At 33.0% G+C, this 15174-nt stretch overlaps 2 protein-coding genes across 3 annotated transcripts; one reads left to right on the top strand and one right to left on the bottom strand.

Annotated features, from left to right (window-relative positions):
* Positions 1 to 726: 726 nt before the first annotated feature.
* On the bottom strand, positions 727 to 2273 carry LOC130636611 (BTG family protein-like). The gene has a single exon (XM_057446394.1). It carries the CDS (start codon positions 2128 to 2130, stop codon positions 1201 to 1203), a length of 930 nt encoding a protein of 309 aa, XP_057302377.1. The 5' UTR covers positions 2131 to 2273; the 3' UTR covers positions 727 to 1200.
* Positions 2274 to 2606: 333 nt separating this feature from the next.
* On the top strand, positions 2607 to 14965 carry LOC130636610 (intraflagellar transport protein 46 homolog). Of its 2 annotated transcripts, none has more exons than XM_057446392.1 (11): positions 2607 to 2729; positions 6859 to 6985; positions 8785 to 8876; positions 9240 to 9415; positions 10822 to 10896; positions 11783 to 11876; positions 12018 to 12099; positions 12714 to 12766; positions 12956 to 13196; positions 13628 to 13713; positions 14303 to 14965. In XM_057446392.1, the coding sequence occupies exons 1-11, from the start codon at positions 2706 to 2708 to the stop codon at positions 14417 to 14419; spliced, it is 1167 nt and encodes a 388-aa protein (XP_057302375.1). In that variant the 5' UTR covers positions 2607 to 2705; the 3' UTR covers positions 14420 to 14965. The 2 variants fall into 2 exon arrangements, with proteins under 2 accessions (XP_057302375.1, XP_057302376.1); XM_057446393.1 differs by having other exon boundaries at positions 2726 to 2814.
* The last annotated feature ends 209 nt before the right edge of the window (positions 14966 to 15174 follow it).

Raw genomic sequence — 15174 nt, 5'->3', positions numbered from 1 at the left:
AAAATCTTTAACGAAATTATTAGCCTTTATTGATATTTATATCAGAACATGTGCTTGTGCGAAAACTTCTGACCGCATGACGTCAACGGAGTGCGCGATTTACCAACTTGGTTCAATAAAATACTATTTACTCTCCTTTTTTTAGTAAAAAAAAACGTCAGGTAACAGACGCGTATTCACCTGGTGGAAAATTCTACATATTTTTAGAGCGTGCTCAACTTAAAAAGCTCCAAAAGCGTTTCAAGAAAAACAAATACTCTGATAAAAAATTGCTTTTCTCTGCTCGGGAGGTTTTTTATTTTTCCTAGTTCAGCATTCTAGTTACTTATAAAAACATGTATGGATAAACGTGCATTAGATTATCGCAAATATAGCCACGGCGTGAAGAAATCAACGTTTGTAAACAACATAATCTTATCTTAATGCTGAGGGGACAGAGTTTTTAGCTTAAGTCAGCACGTAAATACAAATATTGTAAAACGAGGTTATTACATCACCAAATCGGAATTTGATTGGTTAATTAAATTATCTCCTAACGCTCTCCATCCGCAGTATTTTTTATCAGAACGCTATATTAAGACTATTTTCCGCGGGAGGGTTAAATAGGCATGCCTGATTATGACTTATTAATCGCCTTTTTAATAGGCGTCATAGAACAGTTATTTTCCCCAAAGCAATTTTGATGACTCAGACATCACAGGGAAATTTTTCAGCAACAAAACAATGTTTTATTATACTTCATATTTTTTCTTACTAAACGAAAAATTCATTTCTGTTGTCAAATATACAAAATCCGGACCAGATAAGCTTATATAGACAAATATTAATATTAAAAACTTTATATTCACAAAAATTTATTTCCACATTATACTAATAATATGTAGGATGTTGCATCTCCACAAACTTTTTTACAGAACTTTCTAAATAATATATCCCCTTTTTAAAAAGAGTTTTATCTATACATATATATATAATTTACAGAAATGTAACTTTTCAAAATAAAACCTCATATTATGAAAATATACAGGTTTAAAACCAAAAACACATAAAAAGACGCTACATAAGATGTAAAAAATGCAATTTTCAAATTGTACGCTCACGTAATTCATTGAAAGCATTAATTTGAAAGTTTGAAACAGACCAATATATACTCAATATCTAATATAGACAACATAATATATTTTCAAAAATAAAAAATTCCTAACACACTTCTTGTGCGTGTTGTGCATATTGATAGCCATAGTTATTGAATTTGTTGAACTCCACATTATTACCTGCTGTCGATCCAGAGTTTTCATTTCGTGACCAGTGGTAACGTTGGTAAACATCGTCATTTTGCCATAAAGGTTTTATCGGCTTATTTGACTGATAATTCTTTTTCCAGTATGTTGAGTTTGGCTTGTAATAACTACTATATTGGTTAAATGAATATACAGCATCATTTGGTGAGTAGGAAAATGCAGATGAAGTTGATGAAGGGGATGTATACGAGAGAGTTGAAGAGGTTGTACGTTGACTGTAAGTTGTTGTGTTTGGAATTGTGTCCCATAGCTTGTGTAAATTTTCTGCAGAGTAAGATGGTTTAGCACGGATTGACTGAAACAATTGTCCAGCATCCATACTGCTGAAACCAGGCGGGGTGGTGGAGCGGGATCTTTGTAGATGATGTCCTGCGTTGTAGGTATTATTAGGAGGAGTTTTAGATCTAGGTCTTTGCTGTGGTCTATGTCCAAGAGGTGGAGATCCTGCCCGATTAGAATTATCAGCTATTTTCCTATAGATAGGAAAGATGGCTCCTTTGCCCAAGCGACAGGAAACATCGTTTGGATCTATCCACAAGGCAAGTCCATGACTAAATACCTGTAATAGTTCATCCATTGAAATATTACTCTCAGAAATAGCACGGCGTAACACAGTGTCAACAGAATTGTCATCTTTATTAATGTTTACGCATCTGTATGCACTTCCCTTTAGCGGTTTATCTGGATACCAGTGGTTCTCAAACCTATCACATAGCATTCCAGTGAGTTTTACTCTAAGCATTTCAATTTTACTTTCGTCTATTCCACTAAGTCTTTCCTGGATGGTACCTGCCAAATAATTAACGGCGTATTCGATTTCGGTATTCATTTCTTTGCTTTGGAAAGTATGCAGTTAACACTTTTTTGATTTAATGTTTTGATGATGTAAGGTTTCACTTCTTACAAATTTGTTCGTTCTTGAATGTTCTCACACCAAGCTGCCCTTATGTTTTTATGCCTTTTGGCGAAACCCACCAAATCGATCCATTCAGGGCGACAAACACCAATAAATAAAAAAAAACTGTCAGTCGTAAAACTAGGATAAAATATTGTTTTTTTGTAATGCTACCCCCGGCAAGTAACTCGACTTATTAAAATGACATGTAATGTTGTTTATTCCACCAATCAGTTCTCCTGACGTCAAATGTATGCACTTTCTTAGCCAATCATCATCTATTGACGTCACCTTTCCCATGAGAACCAACATCATTTTATGAATTGATCAATTTTAAGTCGTAATTACGAAATCGCCGTCAATAATAATAAGTCGTGGATTTTTTTATTCCGATATTTGCCATATATGTACTATATATTTATTTTTGTTTTGACAACGACATTTTTCGTATTTCTGCGGTCTCAAAAAACAGTCCGCATGCGCGTAGCCCAAGACGCACTAAAACATTCATGGCGGAAACTAGCAGCGATAAGGTACATCAGTTATACTTAATGTTTTCAACAACATAATTTTATGCATGGTCTGATGATATAGTGGCTAGCTATAACATTTGCTGTGGTAGGACAGTTTTTGAATTTGCCGGCATGTTGTCCTTCGGATTTCTTTTTGCTTCGGATGCAGTTGGTCGGGTTTAAGAGTACCATGTGTTCAAGAGATGAAATGGGTTTTAAATTTCCTTGCCATCATTATTTTTCCGCACAATGATTTTTTATAAAAATTAGACATCAAAAAGTACCAAAGCTTGAAAAAATTTTTTTAAGCATAATAGCTAGCTAGCTAGCCCTCTAAGTTACCAATGTTGGTTTTATTCCTACTTTATTTTTTAAAGCTGTTCGTTATATCTTTCATTTTATTATCACTCTGTCAAAGCATCAGTATGCAAAATTCGAAGTACAGGTCATGTGTCTATTCATAACATAACCCCGCTAATCAGAGCCAATAGACAATTTTCATTGTGACGCGTGTTGTTTATAATCCCCAGACCTCTTACACAAATTGACAGGCAAAGAAATGCAGGCCGTAAGCCGTGGACCAGTCCATTCCAAACTTTATTATTAGTTAGAGGCATATTTTGATCTTGAAATTAGAATATAGCACTAAGGGCGCCGTAGATTAGTGGTTATAGCTCTCGTACTCTGTGCGGGAGAGACCGGGGTTCGATTCCTCTTGACGGCGATTCAACATGGGCGAGTGAATGTTACCATAGCCCCGGGTTAACCCAAGCCATGTGAGGGAAATTGGGAAGATGGCACACTGTGTGGGCCGTTGGATGTTGCCGGGAGTTGTCTAGTAGAGCGCGGGCCCTAATTGGGTCTGCGTCGCTCAAAATGAGCATTAAATACTCTAGGACTCTCCATCTAAGCCATGGCCCCTCCTGGAAATAATAGACAGGGTATATCCCTCGATATTTGTGAGGCTAGCCATGTAAAATATGCACATCTATCTATCTATCTAAGGGTGCCGATAAGCCGCATTCGGCGATTCGGTTTGACGTCATAACAGTTTTTTTGGAGGTGAAAAGTTTCCGTATTTTAGGTGAAGAGAGTGCAGAGCTAGATACATTTTGGAGTGTTAAGAACAATGTTAGGAAGTTTGAGCAGACAAAAGCACTTAAAGATGCACCCTCTTAATATACCTTTCATGTAGTTTAGATTTAGATCAGATATCAGTAAAAAGATGCTAGTAGCCACAGTACAAAAGTTTTTAGCCATAATTTGACTTTTTTTATCTAAGGTCAGCATTTTTTGCCTGTCGATTTTTGATTTTTTTTTTGCGTAAACATTGAAAGTCATTTTTTTGGCGTAAACATTGAAAGTCATTTATACCATAATGCCTTACTGGAAATCGGGATGGAATTGGGTTCCAAATCAATAAGTGAGTCATCTTTTGCTGGATTTCCAAAGCGTTTTTTATTGCATTGAATAATATTGTCAACATGGTGTTTAAGTTGTTTTTCATCACATCGCATGTATGTTTAATCTGATATTTTCCTTATGATAATGGCAAATTATATTTTAGTTTCCCAAAGATGTGATTTCGGAACAGTACTCTTTCCCCCTTACACATGCCTCCAATGTCTAGATTAATTTTGGCATGCTATGCCTTCCTCAGCTCTGTCATGTCGGAAAAACTTATGCTTTTACACATTTTATAGCAATATATTTACATTTTACACAATCTCAATTGTAACCACCTCATCCCTCAAAGAGGGATGAGGTGGTTACAATTGTTAAAAATCTTTATTTATACCTTAATCGGGTCTGCAAACTTCTTCAATTTTAAATAAATTTGCAAGGTTGTGTACAGTCGAGAGCACTAGATCTGAATAAATGAGCATACGTCACATCGTGCAGAAAGTCCGTGATTAGTGGTTATAGCTCTCGTACTCTGTGCGGGAGACCGGGGTTCGATTCCTCTTGACGGCGATTCAACATGGGCGAGTGAATGTTACCATAGCCCCAGGTTAACCCAGGCCGTGTGAGGGAAATTGGGAAGATGGCACACTGTGTGGGCTGTTGGATGTTGCCGGGAGTTGTCTAGTAGAGCGCGGGCTCTAATTGGGTCTGCGTAGCTCAAAATGAGCATTAAATACTCTAGGACCCTCCATCTACGCCATGGCCCCTCCTGGAAATAATAGACAGGGTATATCCCTCGATATTTGTGAGGCTAGCCATGAAATATGCACATCTATCTATCTATCTATCTCAGTAGTACACCTTCTAAAAATTTGTTTACTTATTGTTTACATTGTTCGTTGATAAGACGTCTTGTAATAATCACAAAGAATGAAACTTAGAAACATAGAATCAGATAATTCTCTTCATGAAAAAGACTTTACAAAGCTACAGCCACACGACTTTGAACCTCTTGTGTCTCACAAGGAAGAAATTAATAATGATGCAAAAAACTTTTTCATTTGCTTCAGTAAAAAATTTTTCTTACTTTACAAGCCAATTTATTCTTATTCTTATGATTATGGTAGGTCATAAATGCGTTGCAGAATCTACTGATTTATAAGTGGTTGTTTTGACAAAGCTTTTTTAGAAACTGCATTATCAGCATTACATACAGCCTTATACAGTAACAAAGAAAGTGGGTACATTTACCTTCCATCAAAAAGCTTCTTTTTTAAAAAAAAAAAGAATAGAAACTTGAGTGCTACGAAGATGCATGTGTAACTAGAAAATTTTTTTGTCAGTGATTGTATTGGAAATTGGTATAATGTTCTTTTATTTAATATAAAAATGTACAAAACATTTTGGTTGTGTTCTGTGGATATAAGTACAAATAATGAAATAAGAAGAAATGAAAAACTTTGATCGCGTTCACTAGCTAAAATGGCATTTTTACGAAGTGGCAATATTTTAATATGGAAGTTTATTTCCTGGAGATCTCTTTTAAAAGAACTATCTGTGAAGTGCGCCAACCAAATATAATAACTTTGATCGCTTTGTAGATCGTCTGCACGACGCATTTTGTTTAGCCATTTTTGTTTGAGTTCTTTCTTTTTCACAGACAGGATTCTGTGAAAACTTACTTCTTTACACTTCTCTAGTCGATTGGTACATATAAACGCAAAGCAACTAACCATTTTTTAAAGATTTAAACGTAAATTGCATACAAAAAGCGATTTAATGTATGCTATATGTCTTAACATGAACGTTCTCTGCGCTCGCTTAAACTTTCTGCACAATGTGATGTCATTATTTATAATTGAGTCCAGTCCTAAATGAAGTCGCACCTGTCTGTTTTTTTATGAGAAAAAAAATTGAATATGCGAAGGCTAGTACAACAATTTTAAATAAGGAAAATAAGTGAAGTAAGTTTTTTTTGATTTCTTATGCTTTTCTGAGTACGTATAAAACAAGAAAGGAAAAAGTGATTTTTACTGGAGTTCCCCTTTAACCTTCACATTTTAAAACAAGGATAAATTTACCTTTAAAATCTACTGCTATCTCTAACAAACTTATAGCTGTTCCCTACACATCAACTATGGGCAGGCAGGTAAACACGACCTTGGTGAACTGAAGACAATGAGCAAAAAGGACAAGTTAAACCCTTTTTATGACGAGTGCATTAATGAAAAGTGGACTTGACTTTAAATCTCCAAATAGTCATATGGCACTGCTGCTATAAATAAGCGGGTCTACCATTTTGAGAAACTTATCTAGCTAAAATGTTAAAGTAATGAAATTTAAAATGATAAAAAGTTTTTTTGTGCTGGTGTTACAAGTATTGTATGGGTTGTCATCACTGGTATCACCTTATACTATGTTTTTTATACAAATAATCAACTCTATAATGTCAAACAATCAAATTATACTATCTTTTTCCATACAAATAATCAACTCTATAATATCAAACAAATCTTAAATGCAAATATTTTGGGAAAAAAGACTTATGAAAGAAGATTTTAACTTTTGCAATGTAATTTCAATATCAGTTCCTTAATAAGGTTATTTTTATATAAATTGTTAAGAAAGCAGGGTAGTTGACACTTTCTGTTCATGTTTATTTTCACCTTAGGTAATGCAAAATTGTTTCAAAAAAGACTATCCTGCTTATCTAGATAGATCCTTATTTATTTTTTTAAATTTTTAGGCACGATTAGTTGAGAACCAGCATTATGATGAAACTGTTTCAATCTATGATGATGAAGAAGTAGCAAGTACTTTTACACCAAGTCCAAGAGCAGCACCAAATCCAGACGCAAAGCAAAGAATGACAGGTGCATGATTGCCTATTATGCAACAAAATCCTTTCAAATTAACACTCACAACGAGGCTTTATTTTATAGATCTAAATTCCTATAAAAAATACAAGAATTGGCTTCCCCTTATGGTTTATTTAGAACCCAGGAAAGGCTTTAAACGCCGACCTGCTTATGCTGGATTTTATTTTATATTATTTCACAAAGTATTTGTATCTACCAAACACTAGGTTTTCTTATAATTTAATAAGAAATTGTACTTAAAGCCAACATGTTAAAACAAAAACGTCGCGTATGCAATCAATTACATGATTTGATTTTTTTTTACCTTTTAAGCTATTTTATTTCTTTTTTACACAATAAGATTTCTTCATATTTCTATTGCTTACTTAGTATTGTAAAATAATTGGCAGATTATTGATCGTGATGTTGACATTTAACTTCTAGGGAATAAATGAGTACCTTGTCCTTTGTTTTAATCTTTTTTTTTATTATTATTTTTTTTTTGATGATTTTCTTGGTAATCTCAATATAAGGATTTAAAAAGTGTGTTAACTATAAAAAATTAAAACTTGTCTGTATTTGATAATTTACATTTTGCAAGATTAATATTTGCCTTTGAAAAAAAGGCCATGTTTTTCCAGCTGTAATATTTTTACTATGCTTCTAGCAACTTCATAGTATTGTGCCAGGAACTAAAAAACTAAATTAGTACATAATATATGAAAGTTTTGCTTTTTAAGAAAAAAATTTTGATGTTTACAAAATTGCAATGAACGTGGATGCATTTTTAAATGCATATATGTCAAGATTTTCCAAATCTGAAAATAAAGCATTTCAGAATTGGTTAGGTGCTTTAGGTGTGTTGTACTTTTTGAGTTGCCATAATTAATTGTAATAATTATTTTATTATTCTGCAACGTTTTTTTGAGCTTTGTTAAGGAGATTTCCTTTCTTATTACTATATCAATTTTTTTTAATCAGTCATTTGACTTTGCTTACAAGGGTTTGCAAACCACATTCTTCCCTTGCATGTATCCATACATATATTTATTTATAGTACATTTGTTGATGGCAACATACACAATCTCTTTCTTGAAATATTTATCCTTTGTTGTGTGAAGTTTTTTAACTTAAGACAAAAAAGAAGAAAGTTTTTTGGATAAAAAACAAGCAGTAATAGAAATAATTAAAAAACAAAACACATAAAATGTCGTAGCATGATGTATAACAGCACACTTGAAATAATGTTTTTGTGGTTGTAGGGTATAAATTTAATCAATTATAGTACATGTGTGCATACAAAATTCTATTATATATTTGATATTATAATTTTAACAAGAATAATATTTAAAAAGTTTTCATCTCTTTCTTGAAATGGGCAAACAACATCACTTGACCAGTGCTCTAAAGGTTCTCCTTTGCTAGGAGTACAGGCTGAGTATCTAACATTGAAAATGCGCTAGCTGCATTCTTTAAAATATCTGCGTTGTGGTACAATCCACTCTATCACCAGGAAGGTTGGAAAAATGTTACCTATCTAACCAAATAACCTAGCCTTAAATCGTAAGATTGCTGTGAACATTGAGGAGTGAACTTTAACGAGTTTGCAGTGTGTTTTACTTAAATAAAAACGGCATTCTTAATTGCTTGTGGTTGGATCTTTGAAATTCTGCCCTTTTTTCCAGTATATTATGTCTGGGCAACTATTTGTGGACTCATCATATTTTTTCGGCCGATAAACTCTAAAACTAAATTTGAAACTTAGGTTTGGAGTTTTGGTGTTTACCATAACGTAAAAAGAATTTGCTCCCTAGGCCAAATGAAGGAACCAATAATGGGAAGTGATGATGATGATGAGTTTGAGCATGATGATGAAGATTTTAACAGAACATCTGAGTCGAAAAAGGTTAATTTTTTAAATTGGTTATTCATTTCTGAACATTTACGAATAGTTGGTGGTGAGGTTCTTTGAGCTACAAACATAAGAGTAATTCCTTTAATGCTTTTTTCTGTTGCCACATAGACAAATGCTATGTAGCATATGGATATATTATATTAGACATCAAATCCAGATGTCAGGAGCTAAATATTGCTGTGTCAAAAAGCACTTTAAACATAATAGCATGAAAACTGTAACTTGAAAAAGAAAACATCCAGTTTTTCCTTACAGACACATGATATTTGATATATCAGATATGTTGTGCATGTGTCAGCTAATAGGAGTTAGTTAATAATACATATGCTTGTTCAATTTTTTTTGTACATTTAGAGTAGTGAGGTACAACAGAGACCACCATCAAAACCACAACAAGGGGCTATAAATTCTAGACCTCGACCACCGGGTGGACATGTCATTGAAGCTAGTGATGATGACGATGATAATGATGATGACCAAAGTGATAGCACTGAAGATGAAGATGAAAAGGTTAATGATACTGTAGAAGGGTGAGTTTTTTTTTGTTTTTTTTTTGGGGGGGGGTGTTTGTGCGTTATACTTTTAGGCTTACTAACTCTATACTTTGTGTATGTGATAAAAATAAACATTTAAAAAACTGTTAATGCTAACGGGCTAGCAATTTATTCCTTAAAATTGAAATTATAAGTTATAAGTATTTAAAATTTGCAACAAATCAATTATATACCATTGATAATGCAACGCTTCTCTGTGTGATTGCTGGTAAAATAAAGCTTTTGTTTACAGCATGCTGTCATTTTTCTATCTCTAATGCTCACCTTAGATCACCACGACAAGTGTTTTATTGGGCGCACCTGCTGACATGTTCATCATAATTATCTTCACATTGTCTTTAACACAAAGGAATGGATATATTGTTTGCTTTAAATGGCAAACATTTCTTCTCTGATGATCAATAAGTTCAGTTCTACACCAACGTAACTGGAACCTTTATTCTGTTTTCTCACTCACTTACAATATACCAATCTTACGATTTCATAATAAACGTCAAATAATTGCTCTTGAAATTTTTTAATCCACTTTAGGCTCGTCATCAAAAATTATTTCTTTCTAACCCATGACTTAGTGCCGGTTAATTTGAGTTATCTTTTTAAGATGATTGCTTTTACCGTTCTTACTTGGGTGAAAATAATGCTCAAAAACTAAATCGACTGTGAACTTAACAACTCGATTATCCAGGCTCTAAGTCGGTCTTGTTTTCTAGTGTTAAATAATGCATAGCTAAATAGTTTTATTAAAGCATAAATTTTAAATATTACACTTCCTTAAATCAAAAATTCAATATTTATAATTTTCTAATTCATTAAACTATCTGGTTTTATATTTTTGGTACTCAGTTTGCGATAAGAAAAAAAATGTTAAAAAAAGTTTTTGTGTGAACTTTTGAATACAAGCTTGAAGAAACAAGAAAACATGTTCGCACAGTTAGGAAGTAATCCTGCACAAGAAATGTAAATATTCTATCTTCACCGCACAGCCGTGTTTCATTCTGATCTTGTTTTTACACTTTTTCATCCTCAGTGAAAATACGGTAACTCCTCGTGTTTATATCATTAAAATTTTTGAGAAGTTAGAATTATTCTTCTGAAGCTTACATTTACTCTCGGTTAAATAGATATCTCGACAAGGATATAGCTCCCATTTTATTTATTATTGCAACCTGCTTTTTTGCTTATGTTCCTGCTATAGTAAAAGGATATATCTTCCGAACTGTTACCAACGAGTCAAAATAAAATTTTGTTTTCAAATAACTAATGAACCAACTATGGACATAATGCTTACAAATTCCAAAAAACAAAAAGAAGCTTGTAATGGTAGTAAAATCTTAACTGCTTTAGGTAACTTGAGTTAAAAGCTAGTTTCAATTTTTTTTTAGAATTTATGATCCTGCTGATTACGAGCACTTACCAGTAAGTCAAGAAGTCAAAGAACTCTTTCAGTATATCACTCGGTAAGATTTTAAATGTACATCTTTCACAATAATTTTTTTTAGTTGTGTAATAGTTGTACTCTTTTTGTTTTAAAAAAATTTGTGTAAAGGAATATTAAGCCCAAATATGCTATATTTTAAAGAAACGCTCTGAATATCCAGGCACAAACTGCACTAAAAGTATGAGTTTGTTAATTTATTGCCTTTTATTTGTTTCTTATTTAAAACTTGTCAATATAAAAGGAACACTGTTACTAATTGATCAAGATTAATGAAACGTTCAGTTAGTTCGCCACAGTTGTAAAGTTGATTCAAAATCGTTAGTCAAAGTCGTATGTTTTAACATCGCGATATTGTCTTATAAATCTCACTATTAAAATCTACTGTCTGCCTTTGCTAATATATATTTATGTTACGGACACACGAAATAGGGATTGCGATATTTTCCATTGTTTTTGTTGCGACGAGCGAAATTTAGTGGAAATTAAAGGACGGAAACACATGGATTTTCCACTACGGCTAGTTTTCGTCATTATTACTTTGTCTTAGAACTACCCAATTTCCGCCCCTCGTTATGTTTTCGCCATAGAAGTGATGCCCAGAGTATATATGAGGTGCGAAAATCTGGTGCTCAAAATTTGTAGGGCGGCGAACACGTGGATTTTGCCACAGGGTAACCAATAGTGGCTGTATCAAGCTTTATGCATTACAATCGATGTGGTAAAAGCCACGGATACTTGTTGTTTCAGGATAGGGAGTTTTTTTCCATCACTTAATAAATGAGTTTAATAATATAAAGACATTGCTGAAATACATATCTATGTCAATATTTAACCTAACGTGAATACATATACTACACAAGTTTCCGTAAACACACACACCATTGTATATCCTTTCTTTTACACAGTTACACACCACAAGCTATTGATCTTGACTACAAGTTGAAACCTTTCATACCTGACTACATTCCTGCTGTTGGAGATATTGACGCGTTTTTAAAGGTATCGTTGAACCTTTCAGTTTTCTGTTCACAGAACTTTGTCTATGATGGAAACGGCATATATAGACAGTCACAAGATTATATTTTGTATAATTTGGAAGCAGCAGTGTCCAATTAATACTGTTTCTTACGTTTTGATTAGGTAACAAGACCAGATGGCAAGCCAGAAACGTTAGGATTGCAAATTTTAGACGAACCGTCTGCAAAACAGTCTGATCCAACAGGTAAACTATCATTTATGTGACTTAAACCTCATTGTTATTCTGTCTTAAGTAATTATGTGTTGACCGTCCTGGAAAAGTCTTACATGAATGAAATTTTAAATTTTCTAAGCCTGTGTACGCGTTTATCATATTTGGCTTATTTTTGAGGAAGATTCAGGATACATGTTGCGACACACAAAATAATAAAACCCAATATGGTTTGTGAATCTCACCCGATCTATCCAAAATATTTTCAATTTCTTTAAAAAAAACACTAATAATAACGCTGCATTTTGTGATTCTTTTAAATTTCATTTCAGCCACTTTCAATTGCGTTTTAAATGTCAGAAAATTGTGCGAAATTTTATAGAATTCGCAAGAATTACCTGAATCTATCAGTTTGGATATTTCAGAGAATTTATTTCCGTGTAATCGTTTTTTGCATAACCTTCAAAATGGATAAAATTAAATTTTTTTTTATTGAAAATAGCTTAAGATAATTTCTTTTCACGAACCAAGTGAATCATGAGTTGTCAACTTCTGACATTTGTCCAATAATTAAACAATCCATAGACAAGGGTTCGCATATTCAGTTGTTATTTTCAGCTATATTGATGACTTTTCCCTTTTTCTAGTCCTGGATCTTCAATTGCGATCAATTTCTAAACAAACTAGCGCCAAGCAAGTGGTGAGTATAACTGATTGATAACAAAGATGTGAGAAAGCTGATATAGTAAGATGGGAAGATTTTGCAAAATGAATTACGTTTGTTCTCAAAAGATTATATTTGTTCGAGAATGGTCTGATGAACTTTCTTGAGGAAAAGTAATACCCTATTTGAGCGTCTAAAATTAATGTCTACTGCTAATGCATTTAGGTCGTTCGTAGCATTGAAGAACCCGAGAAAAACCCGAAAGCTATCGACAACTGGATCACGAGTATCAGCGATCTTCACCGACAGAAGCCTCCACAAAATGTCCACTACACTAAAAACATGCCGGACATCGAAACACTGATGCAGGAATGGCCTCCTGAATTTGAAGAGATGCTTAAAAACGTTAACTTACCATCAGCCGATCTCGATTGTGAATTGACTGAATATATCGATATCATTTGTTGTAAGTGTTTCTGTATTTGTCGCAATACCGTATGAATGGTGTGCATTATGTCCTATTAAAATTTACAATCCTGTTTGAAAAATAAACACGGTTGACTCGACAAATTTTAGAATCTCAAATTTGAATTAATGATTAGTTAATATATTTGCAGTCTCGTGTAATATTCTTTTTTATTTAATTACTGTTTTCCGATGATGTGAAAGTTGTTTATAATTTCTTGAAACATTGAGCAACCAAGCCCGAGCCCTGGCCAATGATTTAAGGGTTTCGAAAAACGCAAATATAGTTTGTCGTGCAGATAAAATATTTTTGTCAAAATTTATACTTTTTAAAATATGGAATATAAGAAATGTTGGTGATTTTTAAGCGGTTTTTTTTGATCGGAAATATTGGAATTCTGATTTTTATGCATTTCATCCTTTACATTTCAGCTGTGCTTGATATCCCGATTTACAAAAATCGGATTCAGTCTCTGCACGTTTTGTTCACACTGTATTCTGAATTCAAAAATTCGCAGGTAAGTTTTTTTTTTATTTTATTTTCACGTTTTATTATGCAATTTAACTTGTAAGTTCATCTTAACACCAAATTCTGATGGGAGCAAAATGAATGAATTTCGGCGCATCTTACATGAAAGCTTTTATACACTTCAAAATTGCTACCTTAAATTAATTAACTTTCGCGAATTTTGGAAATGAAGGTGTAATTAGCTAATAAGAAGGTACTTATTTATTAAAGATCAATTTCCAAATGGAAAAAAAATTGCAATACGCGAAAATTTTTATGTAATTTAAAATTTTCAATTTTTTTCCTTTTTGAATATGTTCTTCTTGTTATAATATAACAAAATTAGCGAATATCTTTTTGGCGAATTACCAGTTCCCACAAAATTAAATTCCAATTAAATCCGTGCATATAGAGCATACACGAAATTTAATTCTCACGAAATGCAGGAAATAAATGACTATTTGTGAAATTAATTAGGCTACTCAAGACAACATTCAAATTTGTTTTCTCTGTGTCTGTTGATTTGCGAATGGTCATCTCCGCGCTTTCGTTGTTTTTCTTTTGTTCATATGTAATTGATGTTTATTTTCTCTTTTTAGCACTTCAATCAGCTAGCACATGATAACCTACTATCGAACGAGTTAAAACACTCTCAGCCGCTTAGAAATCACAAATCCATGACGCACAACGATGGACAGTCGTTATCATTCGAATGAGTTTATTGTGGCCAACATATCGAATTTTTTATCTTTTTCGATTGATTACTTCAAACACGCATGATTGATTAAACTGCGTTGTTGAGTAATTAAAAATTCTTCTTCAATTTCTAAACAACCTTAGATTTCACCATTTGAATAATAATTTTTTTTATCTCGCTATAAGAATGCTGTCATTGTTATTTGATTTTTCTTTTTAAGCTACGAACGTGTCTAGCTACCTTAAATGATTAGTTAGGCGCCCGTTCCAATAGATACCCACCCTCAAAGTGTACGCCAAATCGATTACTCTTTTCTATCCTGGTATTCCCTACTCTCGTAATTGTCACTAGAAAACAAGAAATGCTCTACTCCTATTTTAGAATCTAATATATCGAGACAATCTTCTGTTCTAGTGAATTTACTAACAAGCTCTATTACTAACCCCTGTAATTATATTGTATATATTTTATCAAGGTGTCTCTAATAGAATTTTTTATCGACACGTGGTTTTGTACAGGATGAACCCAGTCACAGTAAATATAATATATATAAATATGTCAACAATACACTGATTTTTTATTTTTTACTTTCCCACGCAGCAATTAAATGCACAAGCGGTAGTTTGATGTACAATCTTATATGGAATCTCATGTAGCTACGTTTGGCATAACCAAACTTCTTACCCATGGACTTACAGAACATATTGAGATTCATTCAAAACTTTTATCAATTGCAAAGTAAGGAATCCAGAGATCGAAACCCATTAAAAGTAT

The sequence above is a fragment of the Hydractinia symbiolongicarpus genome, chromosome 3 (genome assembly GCF_029227915.1).
Source record: "Hydractinia symbiolongicarpus strain clone_291-10 chromosome 3, HSymV2.1, whole genome shotgun sequence".
In the NCBI taxonomy this organism is placed as follows: Eukaryota; Metazoa; Cnidaria; class Hydrozoa; order Anthoathecata; family Hydractiniidae; genus Hydractinia; species Hydractinia symbiolongicarpus.
The sequence above is the reverse complement of the archived record's forward strand: the minus strand, read 5'-3'. Positions and strand labels throughout refer to the sequence as shown.